At 43.7% G+C, this 15,978-nt stretch overlaps 1 protein-coding gene across 1 annotated transcript in view; it reads right to left on the reverse strand.

Annotated features, from left to right (window-relative positions):
- The window catches only part of LOC106610866 (protein phosphatase 1 regulatory subunit 14B), a 21,661-nt gene extending 6,696 nt beyond the window's left edge, over positions 1 to 14,965 (reverse strand). The window contains exon 1 of the mRNA XM_014210510.3: positions 14,548 to 14,965. Coding sequence (XP_014065985.1) covers positions 14,548 to 14,736 — 189 coding nt within the window. The 5' untranslated portion in view covers positions 14,737 to 14,965. The remainder of the gene's footprint in view (positions 1 to 14,547) is intronic.
- Positions 14,966 to 15,978: the final 1,013 nt, after the last annotated feature.

The following is a 15,978-nucleotide window of genomic DNA, read 5'->3' on the forward strand; positions in this document are numbered from 1 at the left end:
TTGCACAGGTACAACTTGTGCTGGGAACAATAAAAAGCCACTCTAAAATGTTTTGTCACACAACACATTGCCACAGATGTATAAAGTGTTGAGGGAGCATGTAATTGGCATGCTGACTGCAGGAATGTCCAACAGAGCTGTTGCCAGAGAATTTAATGTTCATTTCTCTAGCATAAGCCGCCTCCAACTCGTTTTAGAGAATTTGGCAGTACGTCCAAATGGCCTCACAACCGCAGACCACTCCAGCTCAGGGCCTTCACATCCGGGCATTTTATCTGCAGGATCATCTGAGACCAAACTGTGGGTTTGCACAACCAAAGATTTTCTGCACAAACTGTCAGAAACCATCTGCAGTTCAGCAAATGCTCACCTTTGATGGCCAATGGCAATCTGGAGAAGTGTGCTCTTCACGGATAAATCCCAGTTTCAGCTATACCTGGCAGATGGCATTGTGTGATCGAGTGGATTGCTTATGTCAACATTGTGAACAGAGTGCCCCATGGTGGCAGTGGGGTTATGTTATGGGCAGGCATAAGCTACGGACAACAAACACAATGCATTTTATCGCTGGAAATTTGAATTCACAGAGATACCGTGATGAGATCCTGAGGCCCATTGTCGTGCCATTCATCTGCCGCCATCACCTCATGTTTCAGCATGATAATGCACTGCCCCATGTTGCAAGGATCTGTGCACAATTTCTGGAAACTGAAAATGTCCCAGTTCTTTCATGGCCTGCATACTCACCAGACATATCACCCATTGAACATGTTTGGGATGCTCTGGATCGACGTGTATGACTGCGTGTTCTATTTCCCGCCAATATCCAGCAACTTTACACAGCCATTGAAGAGGAGTGGGACAACATTCCACAGGCCACAATCAACAGCCTGATCAACTCTATGCGAAGAAGATGTGTCGCGCTACATGAGGCAAATGGTGGCCAGACCAGATGCTGACTGGTTTTCTGATCCACGCCCCCACTTTTTTTTTAAGGTATATCTGTATTCCCAGTCAAGTAAAACCCATAGATTAGGGACTAATGAATTTACATAATTTGACCAGGGGCAGGAGGATAGGCAACCGCCATCTGATTTCATGGATGATTTACCCAGCTGCCATTTTGCTCAACCATTAGAGTTAGAATTCCTCTGGTTTAATTTTTTTAATATGAAATTAGCAGTGTTTCTGCTTCCTTTTTCTGGGCTACTTTCTTTATATGGCAAATATCCTGTGCAGATTAGTCTAGACCTAGGGGAAATATTCTGGGTGTGTTTAAGAATAACCCCTTACTGTGTGATATGTGGTCATTTGTTGTAAACTGACACTTACCTGGAAATCTAATTATCTAATGAATTTAGTAGACTGTGTTAACATATTTCAAATGAATCCAATTAACTCCTACCAATGTCAGTTACAGCCCCAAGATATAGATGAGTGTCTGCCATCTTTGAGAAACATTGCAAAACCACATCCACACAAAAATGACTCCGCTAATCTAAAACAAATACTAAGGTAATAGTAATCAATCTATATTCTGGCTGATATTGCCCTTTGAATACCATTTACTGAGAGGATACGATGATGGCTCACTTCTGGCCATGGAAGACTGAGCTGGGAAATATCTGGAGTCAGCAGGTGTAGTTTTAGATTTGACAAGCCCTTAAAAAGAGAATTTTCAAGTCGGGGGTTTAATGGCAGGTCTGTTGATGAGATTTCTGGCAGATTTCTGGATGAGGAGAGAGCTAATCAATGAGACTAGTGGCAGAACGGAAGAGATCAACAGCCCAGTCCAGAGTCCCCTGTGTGTCCCTCTAATTGATAAATGATGCCAGGTCTGACTGTTTGGGATTCTGCATATTGGCATTATTCCACGGGAGCAGGGCCCTGCTGGGCTGTGCTGGGCCAGCAAACCACTGATCCAGGGATCCTCTCTCTGTCTGACTCTGGCTTAAGACTGCAGGGCAATGCACAGCACCACAGAATATCAATGAAAGTTAAAAAAAATTCAGTGGGAGAAAAGTGTATGCATTTGTTATTGTCATGAGAAAGCCTTTGTAACCTTTTGTAGTAGCTCTTCAATGTATATATTGTGTGGGGTTGAATGCTTTTCATTTGTGTGATTTTATTTTATTTAAAAAAAAATGTATCTGGGGCTGAAAATGTCTCGACAGCACTTTTGAAGTTAGGGAAACTAGTCTGACATTAAAATGAATGTTGGCATTCATTTTTTTTAACACATGAATATGAAAGTGGTTCTTTAGAGGAGCATAATTTTTTAACTGCAATATGGATTAGAACTGCAATCTTAATTAACCATTTTATGTTGAGGGATTTTGTTAGGATAAGATGCTCCTGTATCCAAGGGACCAGTTGTATCCATGCCAGCAGAGCCTAAAACTACATTGCCTTTAGGTAGAGTTCAATTGAAATTTGATTGGAATTTGGGGTTCATAACCATTTATATTTAACATTGACATGACAAGACAGAAATCATAGCAGCCAACTGGTGAGGTATTGTAGATTGATGCATTTACAACAAGTACATGGTGAGTATGCAGTATGATAGAGAAGCTATATTCTCCACTTTGCTTGTATCCCTAATACACTATGACCACATAACAAACCGATGTTCCTAAACCAATCAGTGTTAATATACTGAACAAAAATATAAACGCAACATGTAAAGTGTTGGTCCCATGTTTCATGAGATTAAATAAAAGTTTCCAGCAATTTTCCATATGCACAAATAGCTTATTTCTCTCACATTTTGTGCACACATTTGTTTACATCCCTGTTAGTGAGCATTTCTCCTTTACCTGTAACAATCATCAAAGGGAGTAGACCAAGGTGCAGCATGGTATGTGTTCATCTTGATATTTATTTTAACTCTGAACACTTAAAATAATAAACAATGGAAAACGACCGTCACGTCTTGCAGGCTTAACAAAGCAGTACAAAAATAAGATCCCACAACTCAAGGAGGGAAAAGGGCTGCCTAAGTATGGTTCCCAATCAGAGACAACAATAGGCAGCTGCCTCTGATTGGAAACCATATCTGGCCAAAACATAGAAATATAAACCATAGAATGCCCACCCCACACCCTGACTTAACAACATAGAGAAACAAACCGTCTCTCTCAGGTCAGGGCGTGACAGTACCCCCCCTCCCAAAGGTGTGGACTCCCGGCCGCAAACCTGAACCTATAGGGGAGTGTCCGGGTGGGCATCTATACTTGGCGGCGGCTCTGGTTCGGGGCGTAGCCCCCACACCGCCTGCTGATCCCCCCACTTCTGTGTCGCCGGAGGAACCAGACAGTGGATCATCGCCGGAGGCTCTGAACTGCCGACCGCCGCTGAAGACTCCGGGCTGCAGGCCGCCGCTGAAGACTCCGGGCTGCAGGCCGCCGCTGAAGACTCCGGGCTGCAGGCCGCCGCTGAAGACTCCGGGCTGCAGGCCGCCGCTGAAGACTCCGGGCTGCAGGCCGCCGCTGAAGACTCCGGGCTGCAGGCCGCCGCTGAAGACTCCGGGCTGCAGGCCGCCGCTGAAGACTCCGGGCCATGGATCGTCGCTGGAGGCTCCGTGCCAGGGATCGTCCCTACAGGCTCCGTGCCATGGATCGTCCCTACAGGCTCCTTGCCATGGATCGTCCCTACAGGCTCCTTGCCATGGATCGTCCCTACAGGCTCCTTGCCATGGATCGTCCCTACAGGCTTCTTGCCATGGATCGTCCCTACAGGCTCCGGGCCACGGATTATCACTGGAGGCGTCGTGCCACGGATTATCACTGGAGGCTTCGTGCCACGGATTATCACTGGAGGCTTCGAACCACAAATCATCACTGGAGGCTTCCTACGTGGAGCTGGAACCGGTCTCACCGGACTGGGGAGACGCACAGGAGACTGGGTGCGCAGAGCAGGCACAGGGTATACTGGGCCGTGGAGGCGAATTGGAGGTCTGGAGCTTAGGGCTGGCACACCTCGTCCTGGCTGGATGGTTATTTTAGCCCAGCAAGGGTGGAGCGCTGGCACAGGATGAACTGGTTTGTGCTGGTGAACGGGGGGTACCGTGCGTAGAGCTGGCGCAGGATAACCTGGGCCGAAGAGACGCACTGGAGACCAGGAACGCTGAGCCGGCACACTTCTTCCTGGCTGACGGCCAACTCTAGCACGGCAACGGTGAGGAGCTTGCACCGAGCGCACCGGGCTGTGAGTGCGCACTGGCGACACAGTGCGCATCACCGCATAACACGGTACTTGCTTGGTCACTCGCTCCCCACGGTAAGCACGGGGAGTTGGCTCAGGTCTCAACCCCGACTTCGCCAATCTCCCGTGTGCCCCCCCCCCCCCAAATGTTTTGGCCGCAGGGCTTCCATTGTTGCCTTGCCTGTTCTCTATCTCCTCTTGCGGACGGCGATACTCCCCAGGCCTTGTCCAGGGTCCTGCCCCATCCAGGATTTCCTCCCAGGTCCAGTCATCCTGCCCACGCTGCTTGGTCCTTTGGTGGTGGAATTTTCTGTAACAACTGTCAAAAGGGAGTAGACCAAGGTGCAGCATGGTATGTGTTCATCTTGATATTTATTTTAACTCTGAACACTTAAACAAAATAATAAACAATGGAAAACGACCGTCACGTCTTGCAGGATTAACAAAGCAGTACAAAAATAAGATCCCACAACTCAAGGAGGGAAAAGGGCTGCCTAAGTATGGTTCCCAATCAGAGACAACGATAGGCCTCTGATTGGAAACCATATCTGGCCAAAACATAGAAATATAAACCATAGAAGCCCACCCCACATCCTGACCTAACAACATAGAGAAACAAACCGGCTCTCTCAGGTTAGGGCGTGACATTACCAAGATAATCCATCCACCTGACAGGTGTGGCATATCAAGAAGCTGATTAAACAGCATGATCATTACACTGGTGCACCTTGTGATGGGGACAATTAAAAGGCCACTCTATAATGTGCAGTTTTGTCACACAACACAATGCCACAGATGTCTCAACAGAAATGTCCACCAGAGCTTTTGCCAGAGAATTAAATAATAATTTCTATACCATAAGACGCCTCCAACGTCGTTTTAGAGAATTTGGCAGTACATCCAATCGGCCAAACAACCACAGACCAAGTGTAACCACACCAGCCTAGGACCTCCACAGCCTGCTTCTTCACCTGCGGGATCGTCTGAGACCACCACCCAGGCAGCTGATGAAACTGTGGGTTTGCACAACCGAAGAGTTTCTGCACAAATTGTCAGAAACCGTCTCAGGGAAGCTCATCTGTGTGCTCGTCGTCCTCACCAAGGTCTTGACCTGACTGCAGATCGGCATCGTAACCGACTTCAGTGGGCAAATGCTTACCTTCGATGGCCACTGGCACGCTGGAGAAGTGTGCTCTTCACGGATGAATCCTAGTTTGCATGGCGTCGTGTGGTTTGCTGATGTCAATGTTATGAACAAATGGTGGTCACACCAAATACTGACTAGTTTTCTGATCAATGCCCCTACTTTTTTTAATGTATCTGTGACCAACAGATGCATATCTGTATTCCCAGTCTTCAAAATCCATAGATTAGGGCCTATTGAATTCATTTCAATTGACTGATTTCCTTATATGAACTGTAACTCAGTAAAATCTTTGAAATTGTTGCGTGCTGCGTTTATATTCTTGTTCAGTGTAGTTGATACTAATCAGAGATGTAAAGGAAACCTTTCCCACAAAACCATGTTGTTTTGAAAAGAGGCTGACGTGAAAGTCAGACAAGACTGATTGTTGTCTAAATTCATTACTCATAAAAAAAAAATCCTGTAAGAGGCTCGAGCTGTCGACCAATCAAAACATACCATAACAGAGGGGTCACGGGTCATACGCATGACATTTATCTGAGATCATCTGCATTGTGAGGAGGTTAATGGCTGTAACAAGTTAAAGAGGCATCACACATTTAGTACTGTATCCATTGAAACGAGAACCATATTGCTTTACATTTGTAACTTAATAATTACATTTACATTTTAGTAATTTAGTAGATGCTTTTATCCTTTTACAGGAGCTATTAGGCTTAAGTGCCTTGCTCAAGGGCACATCAACAGATAATGACATAACTGCAGTCTGAAGTATATTTCTATTGAGTAAGGATATTATCTGTTCATTTTTAAGTATTTCCTACTCTTAAATTAGTGTTTTTTCCACACCTCTACGATTTGAGACTATTTTCCTAAAAGGTGTGAAGTCATCAACGTGGTCCAGTGCCATTGCCACTCAATACCCAACCAATAAGCTACTTGTATAAATTAGAGATGTCACTAAATAATTCAGCTCTTGACACAGGGGGCTGACCACTAAATACTTCCACACGGAAGAGTCAGAGTATCCAACCACAGTCTAACCTGCATTCCCCAGAGTTCATGCAAAATTCATCCCATTAGCCAACGCACATTGACCAACCATGTCTCCTCCTGCCACACCAATGGGTGGTGTCTAGCAAACAACTTATCCTTCACAGATAGACTGGAGTTTGTCTAGTAACCACTGAAATCTGACATTAAGACATGAGCACCTCAAATCCTACAAAGAGATAGGCCATACTTAGGGGCAGGAGTTTTTTATTGACTGCGTGACCTGTCCAGGAAACCCTGCTTGCCCTAGTCATATTGTTTTATCCATACAGGAGTACAAACCCACAAAGACTGTACCTACCAGACAACAGGCCTGTTTCATATGGCAGGCCCCATAACCACAATAACAAAGGAGTTAGCTACTACTGCTACTGTATCTGTTATCATCCCATCAATCATGCAGGGATCCCATTACGTGCAACATCCTTCAGTCATAAAGGGAGTCTCTCAGGGATTCCCCCAGACAAATTAGTACAGTCAAGAACTCGAACACAATAACATTAGTGTACTGTCTACTAGTCTTCTATTAGTGTACTGATGACATGTCCTGAGTAGCTTAGTTGGAAGAGCAATGCGCTTGAACCGCTGGGTTTGTGGGTTTGATTCCCACGGGAGACCAGAATGAAAATGTATGCACTCACTACTGTAATTGAGTGTCTGCTAAATGACTAAAATGTAAAACATAATTCTCATGATAATAGCATGACAATAATATCAAACCCTATGCAAATTATAAATTGTTCTGGAACCATATTCTAACTCGGTTCTGCTCGCCTGAGTTAGAATACCTCATGATAAGCTGTAGTCCACACCCTTTACCATCACAAATCGATGCTGTCACTAAGGTTGCACTCAACGAGCTGTATAGGGCCTTAATAGAGTAACACAGTATGAGTCATAATACCCATATAACCTAGCGGTCAAACAGGGAAATGGTTCCGATTGTTTTTCCACCGTTCATTTTTCCCATGGGGGATTTTAGAAACACTTAAAATAAGAGCTGTATTTTGTGTAGGCTTATCCTGGCGTGATGTTTTGATAACAGTATAAATCTCTCTAGGACAAGTTGATATTTATTAATATATTCACCTGTATTTACCCCCCAAAAATGTAATACTAATTATCTGCTAATATGGCTATCATAAAGAACTACAAATGCCATGATGATCTGGACGAAACTGCCGAATTGAGGCAAAGGTAAGAATCTCTGGATTAGCTATCTAATGTTAGCTTAATGTAGTAATGAATAAATTGGCTACATTTCTTTAAATGGCCAATTCTGTGAACTGTCTTGTGCAAGTTTTAAATTGTCACAATACCTGTTAGCAAAGGTGTCAGCTAGCGATGACGTGCAGGAGCTTGCATGATGTCTACTTTGATGCTAATTAGCATTTTCGAATCTGAGAGTAAATAGAGCTGAATATGTTGAATAAAAGTCACCCTGTACGAGAGAGATTTACATGGTTATCAAAACGTCACGTCAGGGTAAGCCTACACGAAACACTTATTTTAAGTTTTCCAAAATCCCCTATGGGAAAAATTATTGGTGGAAAAATCATTGAAACCATTTCCCTGTTTGACCACTAGGTTTTATGGGTATTACGACACCTCGACTGTGGGGCTCTATGGCGCCATAGGCAAACAAGAACATTCTCAGTCAGAGGCAATGCTCCTAGTGGCCGGTGATTTTAATGCAGGAAAACTCAAATCTGTTTTACCTAATTTCTACCAGCATTTCACCTCTGCAACTAAAGGCAAAACAACTCCAGATCACCTTTACTCCACACACAGAAATGCATACAAAGCTCTCCCTCGCCCTCAAGTTGGCAAATCTGACCATAACTCTGTCTTCCTGCTTACAAGCAAAAACTCAAACAGGAAGTACCAGTGACGCGCTCAATATGGAAGTTGTCCGATGAAGCGGATGCTAAGCAACAGGAGTGTTTCGCTAGCACAGACTGGAATATGTTCTGGGATTCATCCGATGGCATTGAGGAGTTTACCACATCAGTCACCGGCTTCAATAATAAGTGCATCGACGAAGTCGTCCACACAGTGAAAGTACAGTGCATTCGGAAATTATTCAGACCTCTTGACTTTTCCTACATTTTGTTACGTTACATCCTTATTTTCATCAACCCTTATCAATCTACACACAATACACCATAATGACAAAGCAAAAAATAAACAACAGAAATACCATATTTACATAAGTATTCAGACCCTTTGCTATGAGACTCAAAATTGAGCTCAGGTGCATCCTGTTTCCATTGATCTTCCTTGAGATGTTTCTACAACTTGATTGGAGTCCACCTGTGGTAAATTTAATTGATTGGACATGATTCTGAAAGGCACACACCTGTCTATATAAGGTCCCACTTTTGACAGTGCATGTCAGAGCAAAAACTATGCCATGACGTCGAAGGTATTGTCCGCAGAGTTCCGAGACAGGATTGTGTCCAGGCACAGATCTGGGAAGGGTACAGAAAAATGTCTGCAGCATTTATGGTCCCCAAGAACACAGTGGCCTCCATCATTCTTAAATGGAAAAAGTTTAGAACCACCAAGACTCTTCCTAGAGCTGGCCAAACTGAGCAATCGGGGGAGAAGGGCCTTGGTCAGGGAGGTGACCAAGAACCTGATGGTCACTCTGACAGAGCTCTAGAGTTCCACTGTGGAGATGGGAGAATATTCCAGAAGAACAACTATCTCTGCAGCACTCCACCAATCAGGCTTTATGGTAGAGTTGCCAGATGGAAGCAATTCCTCAGTAAAAGGCACATGACAGCCAGCTTGGAGTTTGCCAAAAGGCACCTAAAGACTATCAGACCATGAGAAACAAGATTCTCTGGTCTGATGAAACCAAGATTGAACTCTTTGGCCTGAATGCCAAACGTCACTTCTGGAGGAAACCTGCCACCATCCCTACGGTGAAACATGTTGGTGGCAGCATCATACTGTGGGGATGTTTTTCAGAGGCAGAGACTGGAAGACTAGTCAGGATCGAGGGAAAGATGAACAGAGCAAAGTACATAGAGATCCAAATAGCCTTTACACAGCCTGGAGGTGTGTTGGGTCATTGTCCTGTTGAAAAACAAATGATAGTCCCACTAAGCCCAAACCAGATGGGATGGCGTATCGATGCAGAATGCTGTGGTAGCCATGCTGGTTAAGTGTGCCTTGAATTCTAAATAAATCACAGACAGTGTCACCAGCAAAGCACCCCACACTAAAACATCCTCCTTCTCTATGCTTTACGGTGGGAAATACACATGCGGAGATCATCCCTTCACCCACACCGCATCTCACAAAGAGATGGCAGTTGGAACCAAAAATCTCAAATTTGGACTCCAGACCAAAGGACAGATTTCCACTGGTCTGATGTCCATTGCTCGTGTTTCTTGGCCCAAGCAAGTCTCTTCTTATTATTGGTGTCCTTCAGTAGTGGTTTCTTTGCAGCAATTCGACCATGAAGGCCTGGGACAAGGGGAGTATACAGAATGTTAAGACTACACAAGGCTTTAAGTAATGATGGATGGTCGTTTCTCTGTGCTTATTTGAGCTGTTCTTGCCATAACATGGACTTGGTCTTGTTCTTGCCATAACATGGACTTGGTCTTTTACCAAATAGGGCTATCTTCTGTATACCCTACCTTGTCACAGCACAACTGATTGGCTCAAACGCATTAAGAAGGAAATAAATTCCACAAATTAACTTTCAAGAAGGCACACCTGTTAATTGAAATGCATTCCAGGTGACTACCTCGTGAAGTTGGTTGAGAGAATGCCAAGAGTATGCAAAGCTGTCATCGAGGCAAAGGGTGGCTATTTGAATAATCTCAAATATAAAATATATTTTGATTTGTTTAACACTTTTTTTGGTTACTACATGATTCCATATGTGTTATTTTATAGTTTTGATGTCTTCACTATTATTCTACAATGTAGAAAATTGTCAAAATAAAGAAAAACCCTTGAATGACTAGGTGTTCTAATGACCGGTACTGTACATGTCCTAAGAAGCAATGGATTACGGGCAACATCCGCACTAAGCTAAAGGCTAGAGCTGCCGCTTTCAAGGAGCGGGACGTTATACAGTGCGATTTTAGCATGTAAATCTTGGTGGGGAAAACTCCCCCATTTTTTTGCATGCCAGCAAAACCAATACACAATGCAACACTAAATAATATATTAATTGCACTATAACGGTGCCCACAAACTGTTAGGACCTACATAAAGCCATCCCAGAGTTTTCTTTTCAGCACCATGGAGTGTATCCTTACCACTAATATACCTAGCTATCAGCGACCCCTTGTCTGGCAGAGAAACAGTTCATCTCAGCTTCATTTACTGCCTTTTAAAAAAAATTGCTGATATGGCTGACTTGCTTAAACAAATGTTGTTTCTACTGACAATTGAGATGTACAAACTATGCCATAAGGGAAGGATGAGCGGATAAGAGGCAATACATAATTTCGATTAAGACATCAATGAGCGAGCTAAGACGGACTTAGTCAGTATAACTATGTACTTTTGAAATGTACAGCGACAGAATTGAGAACATGGACCGTTCTTACAGTATTCTCCCTGTACACCAAGTCGGAACCGTAGGATAAATAAAGGGCAGATAATGAAAGTACTTACAATATTTGATGGTGACATTTCTCTAAAACAGACTATAGGCTACATGTGCACCACCAAGTCAGAAAAGTAGGCTAAATTATGAGGGGGAAAGGGACCAAACTATTAGGTCGAGGCACATGGGCTACTAATAGCTTACTACACAACATACACTTAATATTACTTTCTTGGCTACAGTATACATATCTCGCTGGCACATTACATCATTTATGCAGCAGGATATAATACATTTTTGGACTCACCTTGTTGTGCTGTGCTCATTTGAACAAGAAGGTGGCGCTGTGGTCCTTCTTGTGGGCAAATTTTGGCATCAAAATGTGTCATCAAAGTCTGGCATTCTCTGGATTTATGGTGCTTTCAAGACAACTGGGAACTCGAAAATAAAACGGTTGAATCATGCCGTCAGTGATCTCCAGGTCGGAGCTTTAGAAAGAGGCCTGAGTTCTCGACTTGGAATTCCGAGTTGGATGACTGTTCAAAATGTATTTTCCCAGTTGGAGTTCCGAGTTATCTTGAACTCACAAGTCTGAGATTTTCAAGTTGTTTTGAACGCGCCAGAAGTCATGCTGGATTGACAGCATGGCCAATGTATTCAACCTTTTCTGGCCCATGGTGTTGCATGTGAGTGTTTATCCTTTTAAGCTTGGAAAAGAGACCCTTAAACCCAGACTTGGACCACACACCCTCTCCACTGAATAGCAGGCTAGTGATTGCTTTCTTAAATTTGCAATTTCCAACTTGTTGTCTAATGTTTATGTCCAATGGTCGATGAGCACTGAAACGTTTTATGTATATTTTCTCTTTATGACAAGGATTCAAAAGGATTTGCCAGTAAATTGTCAACTTAATTCATGATGATGACTGCTTGTCTAGCTTGCTAGCTAAGGTTTTGAAAGTATGATGTTGACATGATCAGTTCAATCAAAGCTACGGAAGATGTAACGTGATTTGACATACTTTTATCTGTGGCCAAGGACCTTGGGCCTTCTTGGATGGGCACTTCTAATGTAAATCTACAATATGGCAGCACCCAAGGGGCTTGAATTTTTTTGCTCTCCCTGTAGATTTTGCGGTGACGTAGTGTCCCCATGAGTGACAGAACACTGAGCCAATCACAGCGCAACTAGAGAACATTACCAACCCCTACGCCCTGTATTTTCCTCTGGTTGCCCCACCACCACAGAAAGCACAGCTAAGCTGAAACACCTGCATTTTGGAGCTGCCTTACTCAAGAAAGCAAAAAAGATCCGATGTTTGTGTGCGACATTATTAACAAAAATGTATTTTTTTTTACATTGTTTGCAAACTGATATATGTCATGTATTTACGCTAAAATAACATGCAAAACAGGCAACAGGTGGGGTTCTGCCCTGAATGACAGGTCACCACTGCGCTTATAAGAAATCCCGCAATGACCTCCGACGAACCATAAAACAGGCAAAGCGTAAATACAGGACTACCTGTTGTTTAAGAAGCATGTGACGAATAAAATGTGATTTGATTAAAAAAAATATTGATTTGATTTGATTTTGAAGCAGCAGGCAAGACTGACTTAGCATCATTTGTAAAGCAGCATAGAGATTCTTCTTTAACCATAATCCTTTATTCTTTTTTTCTGAGATTCAGGCACCATTTCAACCCACTGCCTTTCAGGGATCTTTGCATATATTACCAGAGAAATAAGCAGTTAATGGGATCGCTAAAAATGTGCACTGCTGAGGGAATATATTTAGGAGACAGCTGTAATGCAATCCTTACAAAACACCAACCGTGTTGTGTGTCCAATCTAACAGTAGAGTGGTTTTATTAAAATCACCCAGGCCTACGTAGCTCACACAGGCTGTCCACTGGCCTGTTCTGAGGAAAATGTGGAGTCTGAGCCGAGAGGAGACGTTGGGTGTCTGTCTGCCACTAGACTGGCTGTAATGAATGTCTCTCCCTCCCATCTCAGTGTGTAGAATGGAATCTGGTTGAACCTGATGCCCTAGCCGAACGGCCCGTCACTGCCCTCTCTGACTACTTTGGATGCATGTATCTGGATAGGTGTTTCTACTGAGGATATGGTGCTGTCTGTGTTCATTTGGACCTGATCATAAACTCAACAGGTCACTACATTAACCTGATTCCTGTCCTCTTACCTTAATGATATAGCTAGGAACCTGAGTTTTTCAAGACTACATGACCTGACCGGGAAAAACTCCTAGCTCTACATATACAGATGTAGGATCTTAATTTGAGCCAGTTTGCTACAGCAGGAAAATAATCCTGCAGCAACAGGAAATGTGAATTATTATGTGTATTATAATTTACTTTTTTGTAGGTGTTGATACATTTTTTGTTAGGACAAATCAAATCTAACATTTTAAAGTGAACATTACAAAATTTAGAAGCCTTTTTAAACCTGGAGTACACTACAAGTTTGCATTTCCTGCAGTGCAGGAACATTATCAGCAACAAAAGAGTGATCAAATTAAGATACTACATCTGTAGCTATTTTCAGGAACTCAAACTTTAATGAGGACACCCCTCACACGTGATGCTCTCTCATGCCCTGCAGCATCAGTATGCCATATGCAGAGTGTTTCTTGGCATTGGAGAATAATTTTTGGGTTGGAGGCATTCAAAACACTCACTGCCCCAACTCAACTCCCTCCTCAGTCAGGAAAGTAAATGAGAAACATCATCCTCCTCCACCCTGTCTTTTCCCGATCCAGCTTCAAACACAGGTGTTGTGTTGTCGTGTTGTCATATGATCTCCATTATCACGCGGGTGCCCATGCTCCTGAAGACATCCCTCTGACTCCTCTGTGCCTTTCCTCTTCACGTGGGAGCCAGTCTTCTGTTGCCATGGCATCCTCAGAGACTTCCCAGCAAATTGATGCAGCCTCTGATGATAATTGGATTTCCCCCCACCAAATTGCAGTGCAGTGATGACACAGGGGGGGTCCTACGATCTCCACACAGGGGTCCCACTCCCTAATCTTTGGAATGAATTATGCAAACGCCCAGTCCCCCCGTTTGTGGTGTGCAATCCTGGCCGTAAGCAGTTCTGCAGACAGCCTCCCTGCCGAGATCTAAGCAGTAAACCTCTCAAGTTCTTAGAAGTCTCAGACTGCAAACTGACCAGAGACAACAGGGATTTGCTGCCCTGTCTGAACCAGTGTCACAGAGGGGAGTAGATTCTCATCTTCTGAGGACAGATGCTGCGTGCCACTATAGTACTGTCTGTGTATAAGTGTTTATAATAAGGAAAGGGGTGATTGTATTAGCCAATTAATATATTTATGTTAGATAGATAATGTTGTGTTACTCTGGAATGCTGTATGTATGTCCATTCAGTGATACAGATGTTCAGAAAGGATATAAATAATGTAATATGATGTATAGTCATCCTGATATGATGGTCAGATAATGTGTATCTACAAGGCTGATAATGCAGTAATACATCTACCCACACAGCCCCTGGGACCTAGCTGTGCCAGCAGCAGCCGTGCACAACCTACCTCATAGTCGAAGAGCAGGTGCAGCTGATTGTCGATCCACTCCTCAATATCCAGCCTCCTCTGCAGGTCCTTGCGGTTGTATTTGACGGTCAGCTTGCCCAGTTTGCGATGCGTAGGCTCCTCTTTTTTATCTGCGGACTGGAACATCACCCTGGACTGGGTGACTGGCTCCGACGCCATGCCTGCCATGGCCTCGGGTAAAACAGCTGAGGAAACACACAGCCGTCTCTCTCTCTCTTTCTATCTCTCCCTCTGTCTCTGGTGCTCTCACTCCCACTCTCTCTCTTGCTGTCTTTCTTGTGTGCTCGCTCTTTTTCTTCTTCTCTTGCTCTAGCTCTCCTACATATCTATCTTGCTTGCTCCGTCTGTCTATGTGCACTCGTCTCTCTCTCTCCCTCCCTCTCTCTCTCTCCCTCCCTCGCACACTCACTGCCTGTGGAGGATGGTAATGAAATATGCCTCTGTGTGTGTGTGTGTGTGTGTGTGTGTGTGTGTGTGTGTGTGTGTGTGTGTGTGTGTGTGTGTGTGTGTGTGTGTGTGTGTGTGTGTGTGTGTGTGTGTGTGTGTGTGTGTGTGTGTCTAGGTGTGCTATCCTTATCTCTCAGGTAGAAGAGCATAGGTCAATTACGGAGTGATAAAAACTGAGAAAGGGATGAGAGGGCAACCAAAGATCGGAGTATTGCAGTGGTTAACAATACATTTATTTAACAATTTTGTCATCCAGAAAAAGATCCATGTCCCAAATTGTAACACGTGGATTTCTAACAATGTGGGTTTCCAATTTTCCAATGTGCCCTAATCAGGAGTTTACTCAGTGCTTGACTGAGTAAAGAGCTTACCGGAGCTGAGTACCGGCACCTAAAATGTTCTACTGCTTGAGGTCCTGCACCTCTTATAGAATACTGTATAAGCTCAAAAGTATTGTGGAGCTCCTGCACCTAAATATAAACAGTACCGGCACCCAAAATGAGTACCAGAACCTACTGTATTTCAGTCCAAGTCAAGCACTGAGTTTACTGTATTACTCTGTGGCTTATCATCTCTACATCACAGCATGTGGAAACTCTTGGCCATCTCTGTTCATCCACACTTATCAGAATACCTGCGTTTCCCTGACAGGTGATCCAGACTTCCTCCAGTGTTCATGAGATCCCCTCCACGTCGTTTATAACAGCTATTATCAGGTGTACATTTAATAAGCCTTGAAGCCAAATTGGCATCCTCAGTTACATCTCCATCAATAATGGATAAAAGAGAGAGCAGATAAATGCTATTAACAATCACTCAGAGGGTAAAACCAGTGATAAAGACTCTGAACTAACCCATTTCATTTGAGAAGGTCAAATATCACCAGGAACTAAATTAGTCAAGGTTAAAACTACTTAGTTTTTCTTTCTGTGCCAAACTAGTACAGTTGAGACTAGCAAGGGT

This window comes from Salmo salar, chromosome 09 (genome assembly GCF_965601325.2).
Source record: "Salmo salar chromosome 09, fSalSal1, whole genome shotgun sequence".
Lineage (NCBI taxonomy): Eukaryota > Metazoa > Chordata > Actinopteri > Salmoniformes > Salmonidae > Salmo > Salmo salar.